The 25,184-nt window shown below is 35.5% G+C and overlaps 1 protein-coding gene across 3 annotated transcripts in view; it reads right to left on the bottom strand.

Annotated features, from left to right (window-relative positions):
* Positions 1-25,184, bottom strand: part of HMMR (hyaluronan mediated motility receptor) — a 30,938-nt gene that overhangs the window by 3,294 nt on the left and 2,460 nt on the right. Inside the window, exons 2-16 of one of the 3 annotated variants that reach the window (XM_054487353.2) lie at positions 24,090-24,188; positions 23,244-23,323; positions 20,260-20,307; positions 18,131-18,319; positions 16,717-16,803; positions 16,525-16,625; positions 14,728-14,802; positions 14,422-14,600; positions 13,784-13,932; positions 12,310-12,524; positions 9,186-9,302; positions 5,211-5,357; positions 4,829-4,981; positions 4,634-4,733; positions 3,753-3,929 (exon numbers count right to left, since the gene is read on the bottom strand). In XM_054487353.2, coding sequence (XP_054343328.1) covers positions 3,753-3,929; positions 4,634-4,733; positions 4,829-4,981; positions 5,211-5,357; positions 9,186-9,302; positions 12,310-12,524; positions 13,784-13,932; positions 14,422-14,600; positions 14,728-14,802; positions 16,525-16,625; positions 16,717-16,803; positions 18,131-18,319; positions 20,260-20,307; positions 23,244-23,323; positions 24,090-24,188 — 1,916 coding nt within the window. The remainder of the gene's footprint in view (positions 1-3,752; positions 3,930-4,633; positions 4,734-4,828; positions 4,982-5,210; positions 5,358-9,185; positions 9,303-12,309; positions 12,525-13,783; positions 13,933-14,421; positions 14,601-14,727; positions 14,803-16,524; positions 16,626-16,716; positions 16,804-18,130; positions 18,320-20,259; positions 20,308-23,243; positions 23,324-24,089; positions 24,189-25,184) is intronic. The other 2 variants (XM_063665334.1, XM_063665335.1) reach the window with 2 other exon arrangements.

Genomic DNA, 25,184 nt, shown 5'->3' with positions numbered 1-25,184 from the left:
AGCCAGGTGTGGTGGCGCACGCCTGTAGTCCCAGCTACTTGGGAGGCTGAGGTGGGAGGATCACCTGAGCCCAGGGAGGTTGAGGCTGCAGTGAGCCGTGATTGCATCACTGCACTCCAGCCTGGTGACAGAGTGAGATCCTGTCTCTAAAAAACCCCAAAAACCAAACAAAAAAATAAAGTTTTTTCTCTACTAAAAATTTAAAAAAAGAAAGAAACTTAAAAAAAGAAGACCCAAATTACTAGAATCAGAAATAAAGAGGAGCCATTACTACTGACCTTACAGAAATAAAAAAAAGATTATAAAGGAATACTATGAACAATTATATACCAACAAATTAGACACATTTATAGAAAGACATAAACTACTCAAGAAGAAAACCGACTCAAGAAGAAAGAGATAATCTGAATAAGCCTATATCAAGTAAAGATATTGAATTAGTAACCAAAAAATATTCACAAGAAAAACCAAGGTCCAGATGGCTTCACCAATAAATTCTACCACACATTCAATGAAGAATTAATACCAATTATTCAAAAACCATTGCACATAGAAAAGAGGGAACATTTCTCAACTCATTTTATGATGTCACCATTACCCTGATACCAAAATGAGACAGAGACATTAAAAAAACAAAAACAAAGCAAAGAAAACCTACAGACCAGTATCTCTTAGGAATATGGCTGAAAAAAGACCCTCAGCAACATATAAAAATAATTATATGCCATAACCAAGTGAGATTTATCTCAGAAGGTTAGATTAACATCTAAAAATCAATTAATAAAATACAACATATCAACAGAATAAAAAAATCACATGATAATCTCAATAGAAATAGAAGAAACACTTGATAGAATTCATCACCCTTTCATATAAAAATGCTCAACAAACTAGGAAACAGAAGGGAACTTCCTCAACTTGATAAAGAGCATCTATGACAAATCGACATGTTTGTTTTTTGAGATGGAGTTTCGCTGTTGTCTCCCAGGCTCAATGGCTCCATCTCGGTTCACTGCAACCTCTGTCTTCTGGGTTCAAGCGATTCTCCTACCCAAGTAGCTGGGATTACAGGCGCCCGCCGCCACACCTAGCTAACTTTTGTATTTTTAGTAGCGACGAGGTTTCACCATGTTAGCCAGGCTGGTCTCAAACTCCTGACCTCAGGTGATCCACCTGCCTTGGCCTCCCAGAGTGCTGGGATTACAGGAGTAAGCCACCTCGGCTGGCCGACAAATCAACATCTAATAATGTCACACTATATACATCATACAGCTAACATCATATATCATGGAGAAAGATTGAATGCTTTCCCCCTAGATCAGGAACAAAGCAAGGCTGTCCATCCATTTTCATTACTTCTAAATTCAACACTGTATTATACTACAGGTTTTAGCCAGAGATATTAGACAAGAAAAAGAAATAAAAGGCATCCAGATTGGAAAACAAGTAAAACTATCTCTATTTGCAAAAGACATGATCTATAAGAACATCCTAAGGAATCCACTAAAAAACTATTAGAACTAAAATGAGTTTAGCAAGGGTGCAGGATACAAGATAAATATATTAAAATCAATTGTATTTCTATACACTGGCAATGAACAATCCAAAAATGAAATTAACAATTTCATTTACAAAACATCAAAAAGAATAAAATAGTAATAAATTTAACAAAAGTGGAAAACTTATACTCTGAAAACTATAAAACATTGTTGAAAGAAATTAAATGAGATCTAAATAATTGGAAAAATATCCCATATTCATATATTAGAAGACTTAACCTAGTGAAGATAATAATATGTTCCAACTCGATCTACAGATTCAATGCAATTCTCATCAGAATCCCAGCTGGTTTCTTTGTAGAAAAACTGATTCCAAAATTAATATAGAATTGCAAGAGGTCCAGAATAGACAAAACCATATTGAAAAATACAAAGAGGACTCACGCTTCCTGATTTCAAAACTTACTACAAAACAACAGTAATCAAGACAGTGTGGTGGCACAAGGATAGATGTATAGATCAATGGAAGACAGTTGAGAGTCTAGAAATAAATCCATACATGTACAGTCTAAATGATTTTTTAATTGGATGCTAACTCCATTAACTGGAGGCAAGAATATTCTCTTTAAAAAATAGTGTGGGGACTATTGCATGTCCACATGCTAAAGAATGAAGTTGGACCTTTACTGCACACCACATACAAAAATTAACTGAAAATCAATCAATAATCTAAATGTAAGAGCTAAAACTATAAACCTCTTAGAAGAAAACACAGGGGTAAACCTTCCTGACCTTGAATTTGGCAGAGGAGATAGATACCAAGGAACGAACAAACAAAAAAATAGACACACTGGACTTCATAAAAGTTTTTTGGGTCAAAGGACATCATCAACAAAGTGAAAAGACAATGCACAGAATGGGAGAAGATATTTGCAAATAATACATAAGAGACTTGTGTCCAGAATAGATGAAGAATTCTCACAATAATAAAAAGACTAATAATCCAATTTAAAAATGAGCAGAGTATGAACAGACATTTCTTTCATGAAGATATACAAATGGCCAGTAAGCACATGAAAAGATGACCAACATCATTACCAATTAAGAAAATGCAAGTTAATGAGATACCACTGCATACCCACTACAATGGCTACGATAAAGAAGTCAGATAATAACAAATGTTGGTAACAATGTGGAGAAATTGGAACCCTCGTGCCTGTAGAATATAGATTGGTATGAGCCACTTTTGAATACAGTCTGACCTTTCTATGAGCATACCACCCTGAATGCACCCGATCTCATCTGAATATAGTCTGATACTTCCTGAAATAATTAAATGTAGAGTTATCAAATGATCTGGAAATTTCCCTCCTAGTCTTTCCCAGGGAAATAAAAACAAATGTCCATACAAAAACCTGTACATGAATGTTTATGGTAGCATTATTCATAATAGCCAAAAATGTGCAAACAAGTGTTTACCAACTGACAAACGAATAAATAAAATGTGGTATACCCACATAATGAATTATTAGGCTATAAAAAAAATAAAGTACTCTCCAAGCTACAACACAAGTGAATCTTGAAAATATTATGCTAATTGACTGAAAAAAGCCAGTAACAAAAGGCCATATATTATTTGAATCCATGAATATGCCAGGTCCACAATAGGGAAATCAACAGAGACAGAAAGTCGATTAGTGGTTGCTTAGGGCTGAAGGGTGGGGTGGGGTGAGGAGATAGGAGAGTGTTAGGAAAAGAATAACAAGGTTTCATTTTGAGGTGATGAAAATGTCCTAAAATTGACTATGGTGATGGTTGCACATATCTGTGAGTATACTAAAAAACACTGAATTGTCCACTTTCAATGGGTAGATTGTATGGGATGTCAATTATATCTCAATACATATGTTAAAAAATTTAAATGCCCAAATATTTTTGAACACTGCTTCTCTTTATGGTTTTACATCAAGGAGTTTGCAGTTTTGCAAATGGAAATAGATATGTAAAGCTTAATGAATTCATCCAATTACTCTAGTAATTTTCAATATATTAAGAAGGTAGCTAGAAAACTTTAGAACATTGAATGCCCATCTGGTCAACACTCTAAAATAAATCCACTAAATCACAGCTCAATTTTCCTCTATAAACTGTTATTTTTTTCTGATACCAAAGATTTTCATTTTATTTAAGTATTATAGTTAGAATAACCCCCACTCCAATATCTTTAATAAAATGAAAAGTCATTTTACAAACCGATTTGAGTTGGCTATTTTCATCTTTCAACTTCACAACATGCTTGATTTTTTGTTTCAAATTCTGATGACCCAATAATTTAGCATATGAATCTCTTATTTTATTTAGCTGCTCCTGAGCTGCACCATGTTCATTCAACAATGCCTGTTTTTCTGCTTCAAAAGCATCTAGTTGTAGCTGAAAAAGATTTTTAAAATAAAGTTAAGACTTAAAACAGTTTGATCTTACTAGTTTCATATAAACCATAAACACTAAAGAAAATTAAAAACACAAATGAAAACAAGGTATGTTTACATATTCTCAGGGCTCTCCATAGATTCTCTATGAAAATCTTTTAAACTTTGTATTTTTCATTTTAAAGATCATTAAAACAGAGGAAAAGAAACAAGGTAAAAAAGCCAGCTGGCCAGTTTTATCTGTATCAGTTAGATCACCACATTATAACCAATACTGTACTTCTAACTTCCAAAATCAGCATTTATTCTTTTTTCTTTTAAAAGATCAGTATATTGAGAAACAATGAGTATTTGCAATAAGTCATATCACAAATTAAAATAGGTTAATTATCAAAAGCTCATACCAGGCAAGCCCTCTAAGCCAAACTTTTAAGTTCCTCATTACAAAGATTTTTTTTAAACCACAAAGGGTCCATTGACAAAATTATGTCAATTAAATTTGTCAATTATACTTCAATAATGTGGGAAAAAATTATGCATAATAATTTAATAAAATGTATAAACCTTTAATAGTGAGCTAAATTGGCACTGTAAGTGCAGAGCAAAATGATCTTGCAGAAAACCCGAGTCACTGTCCTCACTATAGTAGGGAACAAAGTGAATCCCTAGAATAAACACAAGTAAGTTTACTCCTAACTGACAAACCTGAAAAGGTTTTGTTTTATTATACAGTTCTTCATAGAGGAGACGCCACTTGTTAATTTCTTCAGTTAATTCTGCTGTTGTATTTTCTTTTTCAGCTTTTCTGCATGGAAAAATTAAATTGAGAAAAACATAGTTATTTAAAAAATAACATCGTAACTGAGTTAACAAGGCACTCAGGTTCTAATCATAGATTACCTTCCTTCTTCATCTTCCAGCTGTTTTCTAAAGTCTTCCTCTTGTTGCTTGAGTTGGTTCTGCAAATCAGTTATTTTTTGAAGAAAAGAAACTGTGATTTCTTTAATTTCTGTTTCTTTTAGTGCTGACTTGGTCTGCAGATCTAGAAGCATCCTTTGGTTTGAGAGAGAAGAGGTCACTAAACATTTTATAGCCACTTTCATTAATTTTTCTTTTCTTTTTTTAAACCTCAAGGAACTCTTCAAGAAGTGACATTTTTTAACTGAGTAAATTCTTAATTTGCAATATAAGATGGCCAAAAGCAAGCCAAGGGACAGTTACTAGCTGGCTTTCAACATTAAATTGTCTTAATGGTTCTAAGGCCATTATTTGCTCTATATACCTTACGTATTCTTGATTTGAGCTCTCAGTTGCCAAAATCTGATGCTGAACATCCTCTGCATTTTTTCCAGCCTTGGCCACTTTTTCCTGTAATGATGAGTTCTCCAGCTTAAGATCTTCTATCTCACTGGCTGTTAACGCTTTATAGCTTATTAAAAAGAAAAAAAAGTCAAAGTAGTTTTCTAACTATTGCGTATGACAATCATAACTGATCAGTTTATACTTTATATACTTCTAAGTAAAACTAAAAAGTTTTTAATGTATTCATGCATTTAACACAGGTAAGAATTCAGTGTTCTGAGGCAAGTACTAGTGAGTTTACGTGGCATCTGCCGTGTATTCAAAGAAAAAAAAATCAAGTGCCTACTAGGTGCAGGAAGTATGCATAGAGATAGAAAAGAAATCAACTACCAAGCATGAAAATTACTCACAATTCAAAAAATAAGAAGTGAGACTAGAGCCTAAGGAGTAAGAAAGGCTGGAGCAGAAGCTGGTGGCATGAAGGTCATCACCGCAGGCACAGTGGGCTTACCTGGGGGATAGACAGGAACCATTAAAGGTGTCCAAGTAGGCTGGGTGTGGTGGCTCATGCCTGTAATCCCAGCACTCTGGGAGGCCGAGACAGGTGGATCACCTGAGGTCAGGAGTTCGAGACCAGCATGACCAACATGGTGAAACCCTGTCACTACTAAAAACACAAAAAATTAGCCGAGCGTGGTGGCAGACACCTGTAATCTCAGCTACTCCGGAGGCTGAGGCAGGAGAATCACTTGAACCTGGGAGGGGGAGGTTGCAGTGACCTGAGATAGTGCCATTGCACTCCAGCCTGGGCAACAAGAGCGAAACTCCGACTCAAAATATATAAACAAATAAATAAAATAAAAAGGTGTTTAATTGAATGTGTAGCTCACTCTAGAGCTATGAGGAGGATGGATTAGGGCAGGAGAAAGAATGCAAAATTGAAGGATCAACTCGAAAACAATTATTTATCAGCCCAGGTGAGTGATAAAGGAGGCTTAGACAAAGGAACTGGCAATGGAAAGACACAAGATCTCTTTTGGAAGCAGAGTAGAAAAATTCAAGAGATAGATTCAATATTGGGGGTAAGGAAGAGAGAATGATGAAGAATGACTCTAAGATTTATAGAATGAAAAGCTGGGAAGATGATGTCACTGATTACAATAAAAACAATGAGAGACTGGGGTAGAAAGCAATGGAAGGATCAAGAGTTGGTTTGGACAGGTTAATATTAAAAGACAGTGCGATATCTACTTGAAGATGTCAAGTGGGTAACTGGATATGTGAATATGGAGCTGTAAAGAAAGGTCTGGTTTGATGAAATAAATTTTAATGCAACGAGTATATGGATAGTGAGTGAAATCACAGAATAGATAAAAACCTCCTGAAGCACTATTCTTCAAACTAACGAGAAGGGAAATTCCTTTACAGGATTGATATTAGCAATAAATAAATATATATATATAATTTACATATATTTATATAATTTATATGTTCTGATACAATAAAAATTATAAATAAAACATATACACATATAAATTATTTATCTATGTGTCTGTCATAATGTATCACATGTGGGAGCAGATCACTGGGGAAACAAGGTACAATTTAATGAATTAAGTTAAACTAGGCAATTGGTTGTCCATAGGGAAAACAAAAAATGAATTTGATCCCTATATTGCTACACACACAGAAATCAGTTCTAGGTGGAAAAACGGAAAGTGAAATTTTAAGATTTTTAGAAGAAAACTGATTGAATACCTTCACACTTTGAGATAGAAAGAAGCTCTTAAATGAGAAGCAAGAGAACCCACATACAGATAAATATTTTAACCATATTGAAATCAAGAATTTCCACTCATCAGAAGAAATCAAAAAGAAAATAAAAAAATAAGCTAAACTGGCAGAAGATACCTGTAACCCATATGGCTGATAAAGAAAACCTCTACAAATCAATGAGGAAAAGATGATAACCCTATAGACAAATAAACAAAAGTTATAAACAAGCCTTTTATGGAAAAGGAAAAATGAATTATCCACAGTAAGAAGCCATTTTACACTAAGTACACTGGCAAAGTTTAAGAAGTCTAACAAGCTTTGGCAAAGAAGATAAATGGAAACTTATACAACACCAGTGGGAGTGTAGATTCTTACTCCCACGTTGGAAAGTGATTTGGTATTAAGTTTTAGAGTTGAACATTTATATACCTTTGGCTTTAGAGAAATTGTTACATACATGTATACTTATAGTCACCAAATAACTAATAACTAACCAAATGGGAAATAGCCCAAAGTTCAAAGAATGAATAAATAAGTTGTGTTATATTCATACAATAAAATACGCATAGCAGTGACTATCAACAAACCATAGCCTCAGACAACACGATTCAATCCTGAAAACACACATAATGCAGAATGAAAAAATAAGTCCCAGGAAATGGCATATACTATGATGACATTTTTTGGTAAAGTTCAAGGAGAAGGAAAATTACATAATGCATGATTTGTATGGATATACGTGTCATAAAATTATAATACACAGGGGAAAAAAGCAAGGAAATAATGTAGACTTCGGGACAGTGTTATCTGTTCCATTTTCATGGGATGGCAGAGGAACTTACATATGGATACTAAGTTGTTGTAAATCTTTTGGCTTACTGGTTATCTTCTATAGGTTCATGCATGTCAGTTTTATCTTCAAGCTCTATAGTTTACGTACAGGTTATGCATTCTTTTGTATTTACTAAATAAAAGAAAGGAAACTCTCCCCCAAAATGAGCTAAAGTAAATGTGGTAAATAAAAATGTTAACATTAATATATAGGTATTCATTATATTGGCCTTTGTAATTTGTAGTTCCACCCAAAATAAACTTTTTATTTAAGGAGAAAATAAGTAGAAGGCATGGGAGGTAAGGAAGTGGATATAGAGACAATCTTCTCTGTCAAGAGAAGAAAAAGGAGGAGAAGGAAAAGGACTGCAAAGGAGTAGAATTTGGGGTTAAGAAGGGAATGACTGGTGGTGTTAGATAGCTGCAAAAGGAAGTTAGGGTCAGAGGAGTATTTAAAACAATTTATGTATTTTATTTATTTTTCGTTTGTTTTTGAGACAGTCTTGCTCTGTCACCCAGGCTGGAGTGCAGTGGTGTGATCTTAGCTCAGTGCAGCCTGGAACTCCTGGGCTCAAGTGATCCTGCTGCCCTCAGCCTCCCAAGCTGCATGTGCCACAATGCCTGGCTAATTCTTAATATTTTTTTTTGTAGAAACAAGGTCTTACTCTATTGCCCAGGCTGGTCTCAAACTCCTGGCCTCAAGCAATCCTCCTGCCTTGGCCTCCCAAAGCACTGGGATTACTGGTACGAGCCACAGTGGCCAGCTAATTAATATATTTTAGAGATAGATGTACATTAACATGTTTTAATATTGATTGGAAAAATTCCAGTAAAAAGGTTTCAAATTATGAGAAAACAAAATGATAGAATGAGGTCACTGAAGATTAAAAGACTAGGACATTTCACCTGTAATAGGTGGGAAGATAGGATGAGTATAAATGGGGGTCTCTTTATAGGTTTAGCAAGAGATAAAAACTTCTGAATTCTTTATGAAAATGATAACATCAAGAGAGTAGGGCAGAAGCACCAAACGCTTGCATGACTTGATCCTCCCCTCAGCTTATGCAGTGGCTAGGACTACAGGCATGTGCCGCCACACCTGGTTCAGTGCATAAAAGTTGAAGTGGATGGTGAGAAAGGGGAATTGCTATAAATTATAAAGGGGAATTATATAAATATAATCAGATTACCAGATAATGCTAAATGTCCACTTATGGTTGGTGATTATGGAATTTAAACTAATACGAATCATCCTTTGTATGACTGCTTTGTTCACATATTTCCCTGGGTAAACACCCCTTTTTCTGCTCACATTATATTTAAGAGTGCAGGCTCCCAAGAAAAATACCTTTCAAATTGAGCAGTAACATCTTCAAGGCTTTGCACTGTACTGTTATACTTTTCCTGCAAAAGCAGGATGGCCTGGGTATGAGCAGCATTACTTTTCTCCAGTTCAGCCTCCTTCCTAAGAAAAAGATATAATTGAAAGATAAAATGCCACCTACAATTACTACCCTAAGAAAGAAAATAGTATTTACCTTTGAAACTGTGAATCATATAGCTCATATCTTCACCATTGCATTACCTGCTAAATAGCTCAGATCCTAATTTATGACTTACCTCGAAAAGCATGTTTTTTATGCATTTTTCTACTAGCTTCAACTTATCTTTCCTGCTTATTTTACTTTAAAAATTTGGGCAAAGAAGGTAGTAGGATATAAAAGACTGTAAAACAAAATCTTAAGATACTAGCCAGGACTAAAGACTGCAAAAGATTACCAGTTAAAAAAACATCTGGACTGAATAAAGTTTCATTCTCTCCATTTAGATACTCGAGCAATACCATGAACAATTAAAGCCACTTCATTTTAAATTACAGAAAGAGTTACAAGACTGTGGATTTATTCTGATTATATGAATAACCCACATAATACTCTATTACTGAAAGATTTAATAACTTCTTTAATGGATTATTTTGCATAGGCAGAATGGGTTTTAAGTCATCTTTATAAACATACGCTATTAAATTTCAGGGATATTTTGGAAATAATATATTTCCAAAGTGGTGATAAAATCTTTAGATATGCATATAAGCTTATGAGAGATCTTTTAAAGAATATACAGAACTAAAAATTGTAAATAAGCATTGTGTCCTTATAGACTAAGTTGGACACTGAGATAAGAAAAACAGCTGATCAAATTCATTCTGTAACAAGTGTCGGATTTCAAAAATATACACGCCACAGCAAGAGCAATCAAATATGACTAAAGAGTTTATAATAAAAATATTTTCTTCCCTGTCCCCTAGAGGAATTATCTTCAATTCTTAGTTGGTTTTTCTCTTAAGCTTGAAATTTCCAGGCTAGAAGGGATCTTAGAGACCATCTAATAAAACTCTTTTATATCTAATGAAGTAGAAAATGAAAGAAACTAAGATTGTTTTGCTCAGAATCAACCAGTTAGCTAACAGAATTAGTAATAAAAATCCTTATCTCTTGACCATTGGACCACAGTTTTTTGAGTTGGAATAAAAAGTTATCTCAATTTTCTTTCCTCTCTGAAAATGACATTATCTTATTTTCCCAAGATTCCTGTCCCCTGGGATTGGCTGTAGTATAGAATAACACCCCTAATTATAATTTTGTATTGTTCCCCCAAAAGCAGGGATATGAAAAACCTTGCTGTTCATTTGCATCACTAATCATAAGAAAACAGAAAAGGTTAATAACAAAAATATCCACCGAGACAGATACACAGGTGTGAGATATATTACAATAACACAAACTCATATCTAGCCCACAGTCCTTTGACAACAAGTGTTTTAATGATGAGATCCCAAGGATTTAAATATTTGCAATTTGAACTCAAGAATCAAACCAGACTTTTTAATTTAAATAAACGTAGTAGTGTTTGTCACTGACCTGTGTTCCTGAACTATGAAATATGAATATGTAGGCTAAGGAATAGTTTCTCTTAATAAATAAAAAATTAGCAATTACTATGGACAAAACAAAACAAAATGAAATAAATAAGTGTATAGGAGAAGGAAACACAATGTGGCAGAAATTATAAGCAACTAGAGTTCGGGAAAAAAGTGACATTTCAGTCTTTTGTTTTTGAGACGGAGTCTCCCTCTGTCGCCCAGGCTGGAGTGCAGTGGTGCGATGTCAGCTCACCACAACTTCCGCCTCCTGGGTTCAAGCAATTCTCCTGCCTCAGCCTCCTGAATAGCTGGGATTACAGGCGTGCGCCACCACGCCAGGCTAATTTACTATGTATTTTTAGTAGAGATGGGGTTTCCCCATGTTGGCCAGGCTGGTCTCGAACTCCTGACCTTGTGATCTGCCCGCCTCAGACTCCCAAAGTGGTAGGATTACAGGTGTGAGCCACCGCACCCAGCCAAGATTTCAGTCTTTCTACTGTAAATAAGAGATTTCTTACTTTTGAATGTTTCCCAGTTATAATGATTTTTTCTCATTTGCTTTTTATCAGTTATTGATTGAGGTGGCATCTTGCTACGTTGCCCAGGCTAGAGTGCCATGGCTATTAACAGGCACAATCACTGAGCATTACAGCCTCAAACTCCTGGGCTCTAGAGATCCTCCCATCTCAGCCTCCTGAGTAGCTGGGACTTTAGGCATGTGCCATTGTGCCAGCCTGCTTTGCATTTCCATTGCTATTTTTGAAGTGTTTGTGCTCCCTGAAAAATGTAATTAAAGGTATAACTTACACTATGTAAGTGCATAGACAAAAATGGGAATGCTATTTATTAACGGGAGGGATTCTTTATTTTTTTCCCCCAAGTTCATTATTGTGTTTTGTTTGTTTTTGAGACAGAGTCTCGCTCTGTTGCTCAGGCTGGAGTGCAGTGACGTGATCATGGCTAACTGCAGCCTTGATCTCCTGGGCTCAAGTGATTCTCCTCCCACAACTTTCTAAGCAGCTGGGACTACAGGCACACACCACTGTGCCCAGCTAGTTTTTTTTTAATTTTTAGTAGAAACGAGGTCTCACCATATTGCACAGACTGGTCGCAAACTCCTGAGCTCAAGCAGTCCTCCCACCTTGGCATCCCAAAGTACGGGAGTTGCAGGCATGAGCCACCACATCCAGCCCCGAGTTCATTATTGTTCTAATGCTGATGTCCAATAAATTTCAGAAATTATCAGAGTAGTAAAGAAGTGCAAAACTTTTGTCATTTGTTTATTAAAACTCTCTTTGGCCTTCAAAAAAGGGGGCAAAACCTTTAACTTTTAACTTAAAAAAGGGGGCTGTCTTACTTGTTTGCATGTATGTTTTGTGTACACATTCTCTGTCTACTACTTAATTGTAAAATAATTAATAATTACCACTTAATTGTAAAATAATTCCAACCTCACACGCTCACGACTGATATGAGAATACTAAAAAAAAGTACTCAAAATAAATACATCTGAAGTCATATATAAACATGAGATCCTATTAATACAAACCATTTCAGCTTTTCTTCTAGGAGTTTTAGTTCCTCAGCTCTAGATTTTGCTTCCTCTTCCAATTGCTTGACCAGCCTTTCAGCTTGTTCCTCCTTTTGCTGTAATTTATCAAGCTCATCCAGTGCTTGCTTTAATTCTTCCTCAAAGAGATTCTTCTCTTTAACCATTTCCTCTTGAAAAGAACAGAGCTTCTGATGAAGACTAGAAGATAATTCCTATATCCAAACAGAAAACGACCAAAATAATTAGGAATGGCATTGTGAGTTTGTACTAGGAGACAAAAAAAAGTACAGATAAAGAAGGATGAAACCTAAATTCAAGAGATTCAAGGAACCTTAAAGCAATATAGAAATAGCATATTTGTTTTCATAGATTATTTCCTATACCTTGTTAACATTGTGGCAAATATCATCTTAGGCTTTTTTCTATGCAACGCACATGCACAAACTTCTTAAACTAAAATTATATTTTTTACATATATATCTGTTTTACAACTGGCTTTGATATTAATATAATTTTTCACATATTATATAAAAAGTGTGTGGTGATTTTCATATTATATAAAATTATTTTTTAAGCTATACAATATACAAATACATCACCATTGTGAAATAATTCTAACATTACAAATGATGTTAACATTATCTTTGACGACTTCTTCCCCTAATTTTAGTTTTCCCATTGCAGAGATAGCTACTAGTTTGGAATATATATGCCTTCTGGTATTTTTCTTTACACTTGTATATACATATACATTTGGGGAGGGATATAAATGATATATACTCTGTTGCTGAAATCTTTCCAGGTCAGTGTATACAGATCTACTCAATTCCTTTAGCTGTTGTAGGTTGTCCAACACTATAATATTTCACATCAGTGCATGTAAGTACCTGTTGGCTTAACTCTCACCAGTATTTTATATTATCAAACGTTTTAATCTGTGCCAATTTTGTAAGTGAAAAAAACATTATTTCTACTTCCTTGGTTACTACTAAGGTGGAGTATCTTTCTATATTTACAGGCCATCAGAACTTCTCCTTCTCTGTTTCTATCCTATGCCCATAATTTTTCAGTGGACTTTCTTTCTTCTCACTGATACATAAAATGTTCTATAAATAATCTGGATTTTAAAAATTTCTTTGTTTCTTCTGTAATTAGACACTCTTTTACAAGGTAAGTGTAAATGTTTATATAGCCTAAATAACACAAGAATGAGCCAGAAAATTTTTAAAAAATTATTTCCCTATTTTACTGTATCTGTTGTCATTTTCCCATATTATTCATAACCCTAGGGTGAACATGTAGTGAAAATATGTAGCTAAATCCTCAGCATATCCATGATTATGTCCTCAGGATAAGACTCTAAAGATAGAATTGTTAGATCAAAGGATATACACAATTTAAAGGTGTTCAGAGACATAGGGAAATGTATGACACAAAATAAACAGTTTAAAAAAATATGGTAGTAAATTACTTTCTCTTGTTGCAGAAGTGAATCAACTTGTAATTCTTTTTGTTGAAGCTTTTCACGTTCCTGTTGTTCAAGAATAAACTTCTGTTTTAAGTTTTGCATCTCAGCATTTAGATTTTCATTGTGTTCTCTATTCCTGTTGACATGGTCTTCTAGAAAGTGCAAAACATCAAGAATACTGGAATTAGGTAAGAACATTAACACTGAGAAACCTGGACTCCCATAATATTCCATTATACTGCTTTTAGCATGGTATTTCTGAAGAAAAAAACAAAACTGTGAACTTTGTATCATTACTCCATATAATATATATTATGTGCTAAATAACAAAACCCACAAATCTTGTTCTGTGTATCTACTGATTTTTAAATAGCCACCTAGTGGAAAAGTCAAGAATTATACTATTTCACTCAAGACAGGTAATATGCTGTATTGAAATAAACAGAAAACAAACATTATAAGAGTAAAATATTCTAAAATGCAGTACAGGTTTTTGCTGTTTTATAGCTATATAGCTAATTATATTTAAAATGTTAGTATAGCTAATTATATTTAAAAGGTTGTTTTAGCATAGCAGTATTTTTCCTAAATGTTGTATGTAACACTTATCTAAAGAAAGTAACTATAAAACACTGTAATACCTTTTTCTTTTTCAAGCAGCTGACATTTCGCATTTAGATCTTCTACTTGTTTAGATAATATAACAATATTCTCCTCAAGAGACTGCTTAAGGCTTAAAATTTCATCATTCTTCTCTTTCAAATTTTCTTCTAACTGGGCAATATCTAGCTTGTATTTTTCCACTTGATCCGAAGCACAACTGCATTAAAACAAATTATCTTAAAAAGCACATCTATTTAGGCACAGGGAAAAATAACAGAAAAATGATGAAAATGACTCAGTATTAAAAAAAATAAGGTTCAATTTAAAGCTACTGCTCATATTACCTAATTTCTTCGATGTATTCTAAGAGTTTTTCTGTTTCAGATTTTTCATCAATCTTTTCTTTCTCTATTGAAACACTAAAACAAAAATTGCATATGTTAATACATTCTAGTTTCGTTATTTAATAATCATACATAATGCTTACGTACCAGATACTGCTGTATCAGGCAGGCTGACTCCAGAGTCCTAACTCTTAACTATTATTTTATGTGATTTCTCAAATTCACAATTTATATCAAAATAGAAGACTAAAATTTTTATTTAAGTGAGAAAGTTTTCTGAATATACACTGACAAAAAACCTATGATGACGAGAACCATCATTACAGTATCCCAAGTGTTAGAAATAATATTTTTTTGTGGTCTTCCTGGTTTCCCCACCCACCCAACATACTAAATAGCATTTTGTGTGCCATAAAGCTTTTGTCCCAGACTACCTGGTATTCAATTACTTATCTGTTTACCTCCACCAAACTGTCCAATGCAAGAAATGGACAAAAGACTCCAATAGACATCTTGCAAAAGGTGATATGCACATAAAATGGTCAATAAGCACATAAAAATATGGTCAACATTCGTGCTAACGAATTAAAATCACAAAGGAGATAACACTTCCTACCTAGTAGAAAGGCTAAAATCAAACAGACTGACAACATTAAATGTTGGTGAGAATCTGGAACAACTGAAACTATCACAAATTGCCAGGGGGTGTATAAAGATGGCAAAAACACTTTTGAGTTTTATAAAACATTATATATGCAGTACCCTATTACCCAAGAATTCTACTCCTAGAAATTTCTGAGAAATAAAAATATGTCCATAAAAAATCATAAAATATGTTCACAGCAGTCTTTTTAATGGCAGAAACTGGCAACAGCCCAAATAATGATCAAAAGGAGAAGAGTAAAGAGATGGAGGTATATTCATAAGGTGAACCACTACTCAGAAATAAAATGGGAAAAATTACAGTATACAGAACGGTTTGGATGAATCTTGAAAAATTACATCAAACAAAAGAAACAACACACACACATGCTCTTTCTCTCTTGCACATCCTAAAAAAAGGCAACACCGGCCAGGCAAAATCGTGGCCCATGTCTATAACTCCAGCACTCTGGAAGGCCAGGGTGGTATCACTTGAGTCCAGGAGTTTGAGAGTTTGAGACCAGCCTGAGTAACATAGCAATACACCATCTCTAAAAAAAAAAAATAATAATAATAATAATAATAAATAAAAAAAGGCAAAGCTAATTTATGATGATGTAAGTGAGAAAGTAGTTGTAGGGATGGGGACATGACATAGGCAGTAGCAGGGGGACAAGAAGAGGTATGAAGGAACTTTCTGAAGGGATGAAAATGTTCTCTATCTTGTTTGGTAATGGTTACATAGGTGTATACAATTGCTGAAGTCACCAAACTGAATACTTACTATCCACACATTTTATTATCTGTAAATTAAAGCTCAAGATCAAAGGCTAGGATTGTGCATAAATCACAACTTCCTATAACAGTGTTTCTCAATTTCAATCTAATGACCACTTTCATAAGATCATGAAACCTTTCCTCATCATTAATACAGAAGACATACAAAAGTAATGCACTCATACAACTTTCTAGCACAACATGTTTGAGAATGATTAGGGCTCATTCTCGTTTAAAAAGAGAAATAGGGCAACTGGAGGGAGGCAATGAGTTAAGTACTAAGAGAAGGTTGAAGTCTCAGTAAACAATAATTTGTGAAGAGAGTCAAATCAAGAATTGCTTCCACTTAACAATTTCTCTTCACATTCAGTCACTTACAGTTTTCCCTCCAGTTGGGCTATTTTCCCCTGAGACTCTTCGAGACTCCTTTGGGTGACCTGCAGCTTCATCTCCATGCCTTCTTGCTTAGCCATCATACCCTACACAACAAAGATACCTGTTTTAGGAAATGAGAAAATTGTACTGATCCCCAGATCCAGACACAGCAAACCTGCCAAAGGCAGCACTCACCCTCATCTTTGTTTCTCTTTTGTTTCTAAGTTTCATCAATTCCAAGCTTAGAATTCTCAAATTCTTCTGGTTACCATTTTCAGAAAACTAAATACAACAAATAAGTAAAAAATTCAGAAATATTTTCTGCTAAGACATATTTAAAATACACAAATATTGATTTTTCTACCTATCACTGGGGTTATGTTTTTGACTTTAATATACTTTGGTAGAGAGAACAGTCTTTGACCTACACCATAATTACTGATTGATTTAATTTTTTTTTCTTTTCTTTTTAAGAGATCAAGTCTCGCTCTGCTGTCCAGGCTAGAGTGGAGTAGCATGATCATAGCTCACTATAATCTCAAACTCCTGGGCTCAATCAATCCTCCTGCCTCATCTTCCTGAGTAGCTGGGATTACCAGTGTGCACCACCACTGTGCTTAGCTAATTTTTCAATTTGTTTTTAGAGATGGGGTCTTGATATGTTGCCCAGCCTGGTCTCAAACTCCTGGCCTCAAGCAATTCTCCAGCCCTCAGCCTTCCAGAATGCTGGAAATACAGGCATGAGCCACTGTACCAGTCTACTGTTGTTATCCCTCTTTTCCTTAATGTGACTTGCTGGTTAATTTTTATTTTATTTTTATAAGACAGAGTCTCACTCTGTCACCCAGGCTAGAGTGCCGTGTTTCTCACTGCAACTTCCACCTCCCGAGTTCAAGCGATTCTCATGCCTCAGCCTCCTGAGTAGCTGGAATTACAGGTGTACGCCACCATACCTGGCTAATTTTTGTATTTTTAGTAAAGATGGGGTTTCGCCATGTTAGGCTAGGCTAGTCTCGAAATCCTGACCTCAGGTGATCCATCCGTCTCAGCTTCCCAAAGTGCTGGGATTACAGGTGTGAGCCACTGTGCCTGGCCTGCTGGTTTATTTTTGAAAGGTTGTTTGGGTGGTCACTTACCTCTATGTGCTGGAGAGTCCATTGCAAGACTCTAAAGCAAGTCCCTGAGAAAGGATTTCTTGAAACATGTTTGCTTAACAAAATGAATCTGAATCGCCTGGTGTACTTTGTTTTGTTTTGTCTCTTTTTTTTTTGAGACGGAGTCTCACTCTCTCGTCTAGGCTGGAGTGCAATGGCGCCATCTCAGCTCACTGCAACCTCCACCTCCTGGGTTCAAGCGATTCTTCTGCCTCAGCCTCCCGAGTAGCTGAGATTACAGGTGCCCGCCAATACGCCTGGCTAATTTTTGTATTTTTAGTAAGAGACGGGGTTTCTCCATGCTGGTCAGGCTGGTCTCGAACTCCCGACCTCAGGTGATCCGCCCGCCTTGGCCTCCCAAAATGCTGGGATTACAGGCGTGAGCCACCGTGCCTGGCCCGAAAAAACATGTTTATATTTATTCAATTGTAAATGTTATCATGAGGCTCAGATACCTTGGATTTTAGTACTTCATTAGTCCTGGTCAATTCAATAAGTTGTTTTTCCAGTGTAGCATTATTTGCAGAGAGAGACGTTTTTTCCCTGAATGCTGCATTTAGCCTTGCTTCCATCTTTTCCAACTCAGTTTCCAGATCCTGGATCCGCCTGTCCTGGGCTCCACGTTCCTGTAGAAGAACACGAATCTGGACAAAAACAAGGTGATAATAAATGACTCACTGATAGAATGCCAACATAAGGAGATGCTACCAATAATCACCCCTAAAGTTTCTGGAAAAATCTCTGATTTTGACATTATGCTTGTAGATATTCTAATGTTACTAGCTATTTGCATAATCATATTTACCTATGATACATCTTAAAAGTCTTAATGCATAAAAGTCTTAATGCACTTTAAGAACAGAAGAACTGTAGTTGCCATAAATTCCAAGTACAATTAAGCTATCTATTCACTTTTTTTTTTTTTTTTTTTTTTTTTTTTTTTTTTTTGAGATGGAGTCTTGCTCTGTGCTCTGTTGCCCAGGCTGGAGTACAGTGGCGCGATCTCGGCTCACTGCAAGCTCTGCCTCCTGGGTTCAAGCGATTCTCCTGCCTCAGCCTCCCGAGTAGCTGGGACTACAGGCACGGACCACCACACCCGGATAATTTTTTGTATTTTTAATAGAGAAGGGGTTTCACCATGTTAGCCAGGATGGTCTCGATCTCCTGACCTCGTGATCCACCAGCCTCGGCCTCCCAAAGTGCTGGGATTACAGGCGTGAGCCACCATGCCCGGCCGCTATTTATTCACTTTTAAGGTATTTCCACCTATAATAGTTATTTTTTCTAGCTTCAATTACACAAATTCAAATTAGCTTAAAATGCTAAATGTTTTTTATTTCAAGAAGGCAGAGCTGGGCTTCTGAGGAGAATGTACTAGGCATTGGCAAGCCATCATTCTTGCTGCTACTACCAGATTTAAAAAAAAAAAAAAAAAAAAAAAAGACCCCAAACCAATATTTGTCAACAGAAAATGTGGAAGCCAAAAGACAAGGAAATGATATTTTTAATATAATGGGGGGGAACCCTGCCACCCTAAAATTCTATACCCAGTGAAGTCACTGGCATAAATTATTAGTTCTAATCCTGGCTCTACCACTCACTTACCAGCTATCTCACTGAGACTCAGTGATTATTCCTGTAAGTATCAATCCCTACATGTATCCTCAATAAAATGATAGCTAACATTATTAGAATAAATACAAAAGAATCAGAGCAACTGAGCAGACATTTACAGTTACTCTGACATACTCTTGGTCGAAAGCCAACATTCGACTGTAATCAAATGAAAGATTTCAATGTATTGAAAGAATATATCCATGAGGAAAAGAGTTGGTCAGCAATGGAAACAGAAAAAAAAGACTGCAGAGAAGCAAAGTTCACAGTGAGCTGCTTAGCATTGCTAGGAAAGTAAATGGGTTCTTTAGGTTAGTACTGTTAATAGAAATTTCTGTCATTGTGGAAATGCCCTGTCCAGTATGGTAGCTGCTAATCACATGTGGCTATTGAGCACTTGAAACGTGATTATTGCAACTGAGGAATTGAGTTCTTAATTTTATCTTATTTAATTTAGATTGTCACATGTGGTGAGTAGCTACCACATCAAACAGCATAGCTCTATGTTATTCCACCCATGAGGAAGGCCTATACCTATTGTGCAGAGCAATGTATCGAGTTAGCCTACCTTCATCGCAGTCTAACCAGCTAGGATTGCATGCTCACTAAGAAATCCTCTAGCTATGTTGTGTTAACATAAGTTAGCATACAGGAATAGTGTGAATGATGGATAGATATAAATATTTGATCCACGTATATAATTGTAATCAACTGACATAATGATTTTCAGTTATCACTTTTTCATTAAGTGGGCTATCTTTAATCTTGGCGTTGCCAGCATACCACATTAACATAGCCTGGATAGATCTGTGAAATACTGTAAGAACTGTTTTCCTGCAGGCACTGTTCTGGATGGCATGTTTGCCTCACTGCAGGACTCCTCATACTGCAACAGAATCCTTATCTCTTAAATCTGTGTAACTCTCTTTCTATCATGTGTACTTTTCAATAAGTTGAAAGCACTGCTTACCTCTTTCTCTAATATCTTCAAATCTTTATCATTCTTTTGAGATTCCTTCTGTTTAAAAGCCAAAAAAAACTTATAAGCAAATTTAGATGTCACAGATATCACAGCCAAATTTGTTTTTCAGTTACCAGAAAAGATGAAGGGATCCAAACAGTTAGTTTCTATTTTAAACATTACACTGAGTCTGTTAAAAATTTTGTAGGCCACTCATCTGATAAATAAAAAGATTCTAAAAATCTCAAGACATTTTAGGTTTAAAAGTTTTCAACCCAATAAATCAGGATTTTCCTAATCAGCCCAGTGAAAAGAACAGGTGGGACTGCCTCCCTCTAATGTTAAACAGCAACACATCTTGAATATTTAATTATGCTATCTCAGAAAGAATCTTACAAAGAGAAATCGACTTAAACTTTGATACCCAAAGAGGAAAATATACAGATGCAAAGAAATAAAATATACAGATGCAAAGAAATAAAATATACAGATGCAAAGAAATAAAAATATACAGATGCAAAGAAATAAAAACTGAAACAGCATAAGCTCTGATTCTAATTTTCTCATTGGCTTTATTCAAAATAAGACATATAATTTTCACACTATATCTTTTTATATCCAACAGACTTTCTGACACAATGGCTAGAAAAAGAATATCTTTTCCATCTAAAAATGGAAGAAAGGCATCAACATCTTGAATGAAATCTGTTTTAGATGTTTCTAAGTGGGGCAGGAGGTGGGGGTGACATCAGTGTCATGTTTATTAATTTCACACTCCATGAAATTTTTTATGGGGAAGGATTATTATTTTGGGGCTCCATACAAACTTTTATGTAATTTAGTTTTCTAAGGGGCTTTATAAATTACAAAATTACAGAACAGTTTCTTCAAGAAATTTAAGTCAAACCACTTACATCAATTTCTAAGAAAAGAGTGTCTGTAATAGTCCTGCCCAATAAAAATAATGCAAGCCACCTATGCATTTAAATTTTTCTAGTAGTGTGTTTAAAAAGTAAAAATCTTAATATATTTTACTTAACCCAATATATCAAATATATTTTTTCAGCACGTCATTGGTATAAAATTATCAATGAGATGTTTTATATTTTTGTACTAAGTCTTTAAAGTTTTCTTTGTATTCTACACTTACAGCACGTCTTAATTCAATGCTAAATTTTAACAGAAACATTTATGTATATTTAATTTCATAAAACATAGAGAGGAGAAAGTAAATTCACATACTCAAGTTGTTCCAAAAATATTTAAAAGCGTTCCACTAACAAAATTGAGTATGTCTTTAAATATGTATTAATTAAAATTAAATATTAAAAATTTAGTTCTTTAATAGCACTAGCCACATTTCAGTTGCTCAATAGACACATGTGGCTATGCTTCCATACTGAACAACACAGCTCTATATTACAGAATATGAGGCTTAGGCAACTGCCAAATGAATGAACAACCTAAGCCTTTTTCCAACTCTGAATATTTTTCACATCAAAAAACCTATTAATTTGTACAACTTTTTTACTTTATTTTTATCTTTGAGATAGGTCTCGCTCTGCTGCCCAGGCTGGAGTGCAGTGGTGCAATCTCGGCTCACTGCAACCTCTGCCTCCCTAGGTTCAAGCAATTCTCCTACCTCAGCCTCCCGAGTAGCTGGGATTACAGGCACGTGCCACCACACACGGCTAATTTTCTTGTATTTTTAGTAGAGATGGGGTTTCACCATGTGGGTCAGGCTAGTCTCGAACTCTTGACCTCAAGCAATCCACCTGCTTCAGCCTCCCAAAGTGCTGGGATTACAGGCATGAGCCACTGTGCCCGGCTGTCTTTTTGTTTTTTTGGAGAGACTGAGTCTCGCTCTGTTGCCCAGGCTGGAGTACAGTGGCACCATCTTGGCTGACTGCAACCTCTGCCTCCCAGGTTCAAGCAATTCTCCTGCCTCAGCTTCACAAGTAGCTGGGACTACAGGCACGTGCCACCACGTCCAGCAAATTTTTGTATTTTTTAGTAGAGACAGGGTTTCACTACATGTTGGCCAGGCTGGTCTCGAACTCCTGACCTCAAATGATCCACCTGCCTTGCCTCCCAAAGTGCTGGGATTATAGGCGTGAACCACTGTGTGCCCCCCAGCTGTCTTTTTAAAAAGTATTATATGGCGGCTGGGTGTGGTGGCCAACACCTGTAATCCCAGTACTGTGGGAGGCCAAAGTGGGCCAATCACCTGAGGTCAGGAATTCGAGACCAGCCTGGCCAACTGGCCAATATGGTTAAACCTCATCTTTACTAAAAATACAAAAATTAACTGGGTGTGGTGGGGCGTGCCTGTAATCCCAGCTACTGGGGAGGCTGAGGCAGGAGCATCGCTTGAGCCTGTGGGGACAGAGGCTGCAGTAAGCTGAGATGGCGCCACTGCACTCCAGCCTGGGTGACAGAATGAGACTCCATCTCAAAAAAAATAAAAAAAAAAAAAGTATTATGCAGCTTGCCTGTTTATAAACTTATGAAAAGAGTAATAGTAGCTCTTGCACAAGCCACAAGACTATTAAGAATTTAATCTCTCACCACTCCTTAACAGTTTCTCAGTAGCAAACCTCTCTTAGATATTGGCATTTTTTCCCCCTTTTCTTCAAAAACACTCACCCTTCCCCAGAAACAAATACACAAAAACAAAACAACTCAAATGGTGGTACTTAATAAATCAAAGCATCCATAATTTTGAAATGTTTACTAGGTAATAAACAATTTAAACACAGAAGTGATTGAGAATTGAAGACCATTATAATTGGGAACTAAGGGCACATTTAAACATAATGACCTAGGCAGAAATGTAAAACTTGCTAGAGTTCTAATGATAACTCATTTCATTAGTTTACAGATTTACTTATAACCTTGATTCATACACTTAACCCATTCTAATCAAATACAATACTTTCAGATGTTTTTGATGATACAGTTGATAAACCAGCTGGCATATAAAAGCTCCTCACCTTTGATTCCGAAGACTTAACTTTTCTAGCTGAAGCAGGCAAGGTAGTATCTTTGTCGACATTAAGATTTTGTTTAGATTCTGCAGAAAAATGAATTGTACAGATCATGGTTGATGTTAACGTGTTTTAACTACACACAAAACACAATTTCCAAATTTTTTTTTGTTTTTCTCTTTTTGCTTTTGTTTTTTGAGACAGTCTCACTGTTACCCAGCCTGGACTGCAGTGGTGTCATCTCAGCCCACTGCAACCTCTGCCTCCCAGTTTCAAGCAATTCTCCCACTTCCCTCCCTAGTAGCTGGAACCACAGGCGCACCCCACCACACCCGGCTAATTTCTGTATTTTTAGTAGAGATGGGGTTTCACCATGTTGGCCAGGCTTGTCTCGAACTCCTGAACTCATGTGATCCACCCACTTTGGCCTCACAGAGTGCCAGGATTACGAGCACGAGCCACCTTGCCCGGCCCCAAATTTCTAATTACAACTTTTGATGCAACAATACATTCTTTCCTTAGTTGTACATTTTCAAATAATTACTCATACAATTTTTTTACACATCTAACACCTTTCTGATTTTCCTAATATTCCCTGACAAGTCAAGGTAATTACCAAAAGGGAAGCTACATATCAATATGAGTATCTTGCTTAATTTTCCTGGTTATATAACACTGTAATGATGACAGCATTACTCTGTACTTGACCCTTTCATAAATCCATCAAATGAAATTTAAATATACTTCTAGCTTCACATTTTAAAAAATGCTATAACATCTTTAAATATTGTTATTCATAATTTTAAAACTTATAAGATCACATAACCATTGTTCTTTGGTGATCTATATTACCTTTTTGTTGTTTAAATCTTTGTGATTTCTGAAAGGATACTGGTCCTTTCAATACTTCTAAAGTTTTAACATCATAAGCACCTGGAGATGGTGCACAACCTAGAGGAAACAGAAAACATTAATATATTATCTAATGTTACTTATGATCTTAAGTTAAAACATGTCATAATAAAGTGAATATAAATGCAAAAATGTCATTAACAAACTGCTTTTTTTTAAACGTAAAAAATTGCATCCATTTGATATTATAAAGAAGGCCTCTCTATGAAGAACAATATCATCTTGCCCTTTATATCAACCGGGTCAAAGGAACACAGGCAACTGAGCAAATGACAGTTTTGAGATGAACATCATGTATTACAGGCAATATATGGCCTTCTTACTAAGGATTGAATACAGCAAATAAAATACTTGGTGTCAACTCTACTCAAAGAGAGTCACAAAGGTAACTACTATCGGTTTCTAGAAATAAATTAAAACTGTCTATCCCTCAATGTTTAGCCTAGAATAAAAATTTATAGTGATAATCTATCTCTGGCTGATATCAATACATCAGACCTATTAAAGATGTCAACTGCAATTCAAACACACAGGAGAAAAGCAACCACACTAGAGCAACTACAATTTTTTGAGCACTTACTAAATGCCAGGCATTATGCTAAGCATTTTATAGATGTTACTTTATTTAAACCTCACAAGAACCCTGTGTGATAATTTATAGATAAAGAATGTGAGGCTTAGGAAATTCAAAAAGCCAATGTTACACAAAGTAAAAATTGTACTAGACTATATTTGTATGTTCCAGAAGTTTATACTGCATAATTTCACTTAAGTCCCAAATTTGAAGGCATTTCTGAGCAAATACACATAGCAGACTTGAGATGGGGCCCTTAGGACTCAAAGTAATTAAAATACTATTAGCCTAAAGCTTTAGCTGATTGGGAACAAATAGATTAATACTATTCTCTGAAAAGCTATTTACTTCAGTCTGGAGTCTCATGCAAATAAATAGGAAGAGCAAGGAGCTTTGACCATTCCCAGGCAACTACTGCTGTCCCCTAAATATTTGTCAAACGGTAGACAGGAACTCATGAT

This window comes from Pongo pygmaeus, chromosome 4, assembly GCF_028885625.2.
Source record: "Pongo pygmaeus isolate AG05252 chromosome 4, NHGRI_mPonPyg2-v2.0_pri, whole genome shotgun sequence".
Lineage (NCBI taxonomy): Eukaryota > Metazoa > Chordata > Mammalia > Primates > Hominidae > Pongo > Pongo pygmaeus.
Note: the sequence above shows the minus strand (reverse complement) of the source record. Positions and strands in the feature narration are given on the sequence as shown.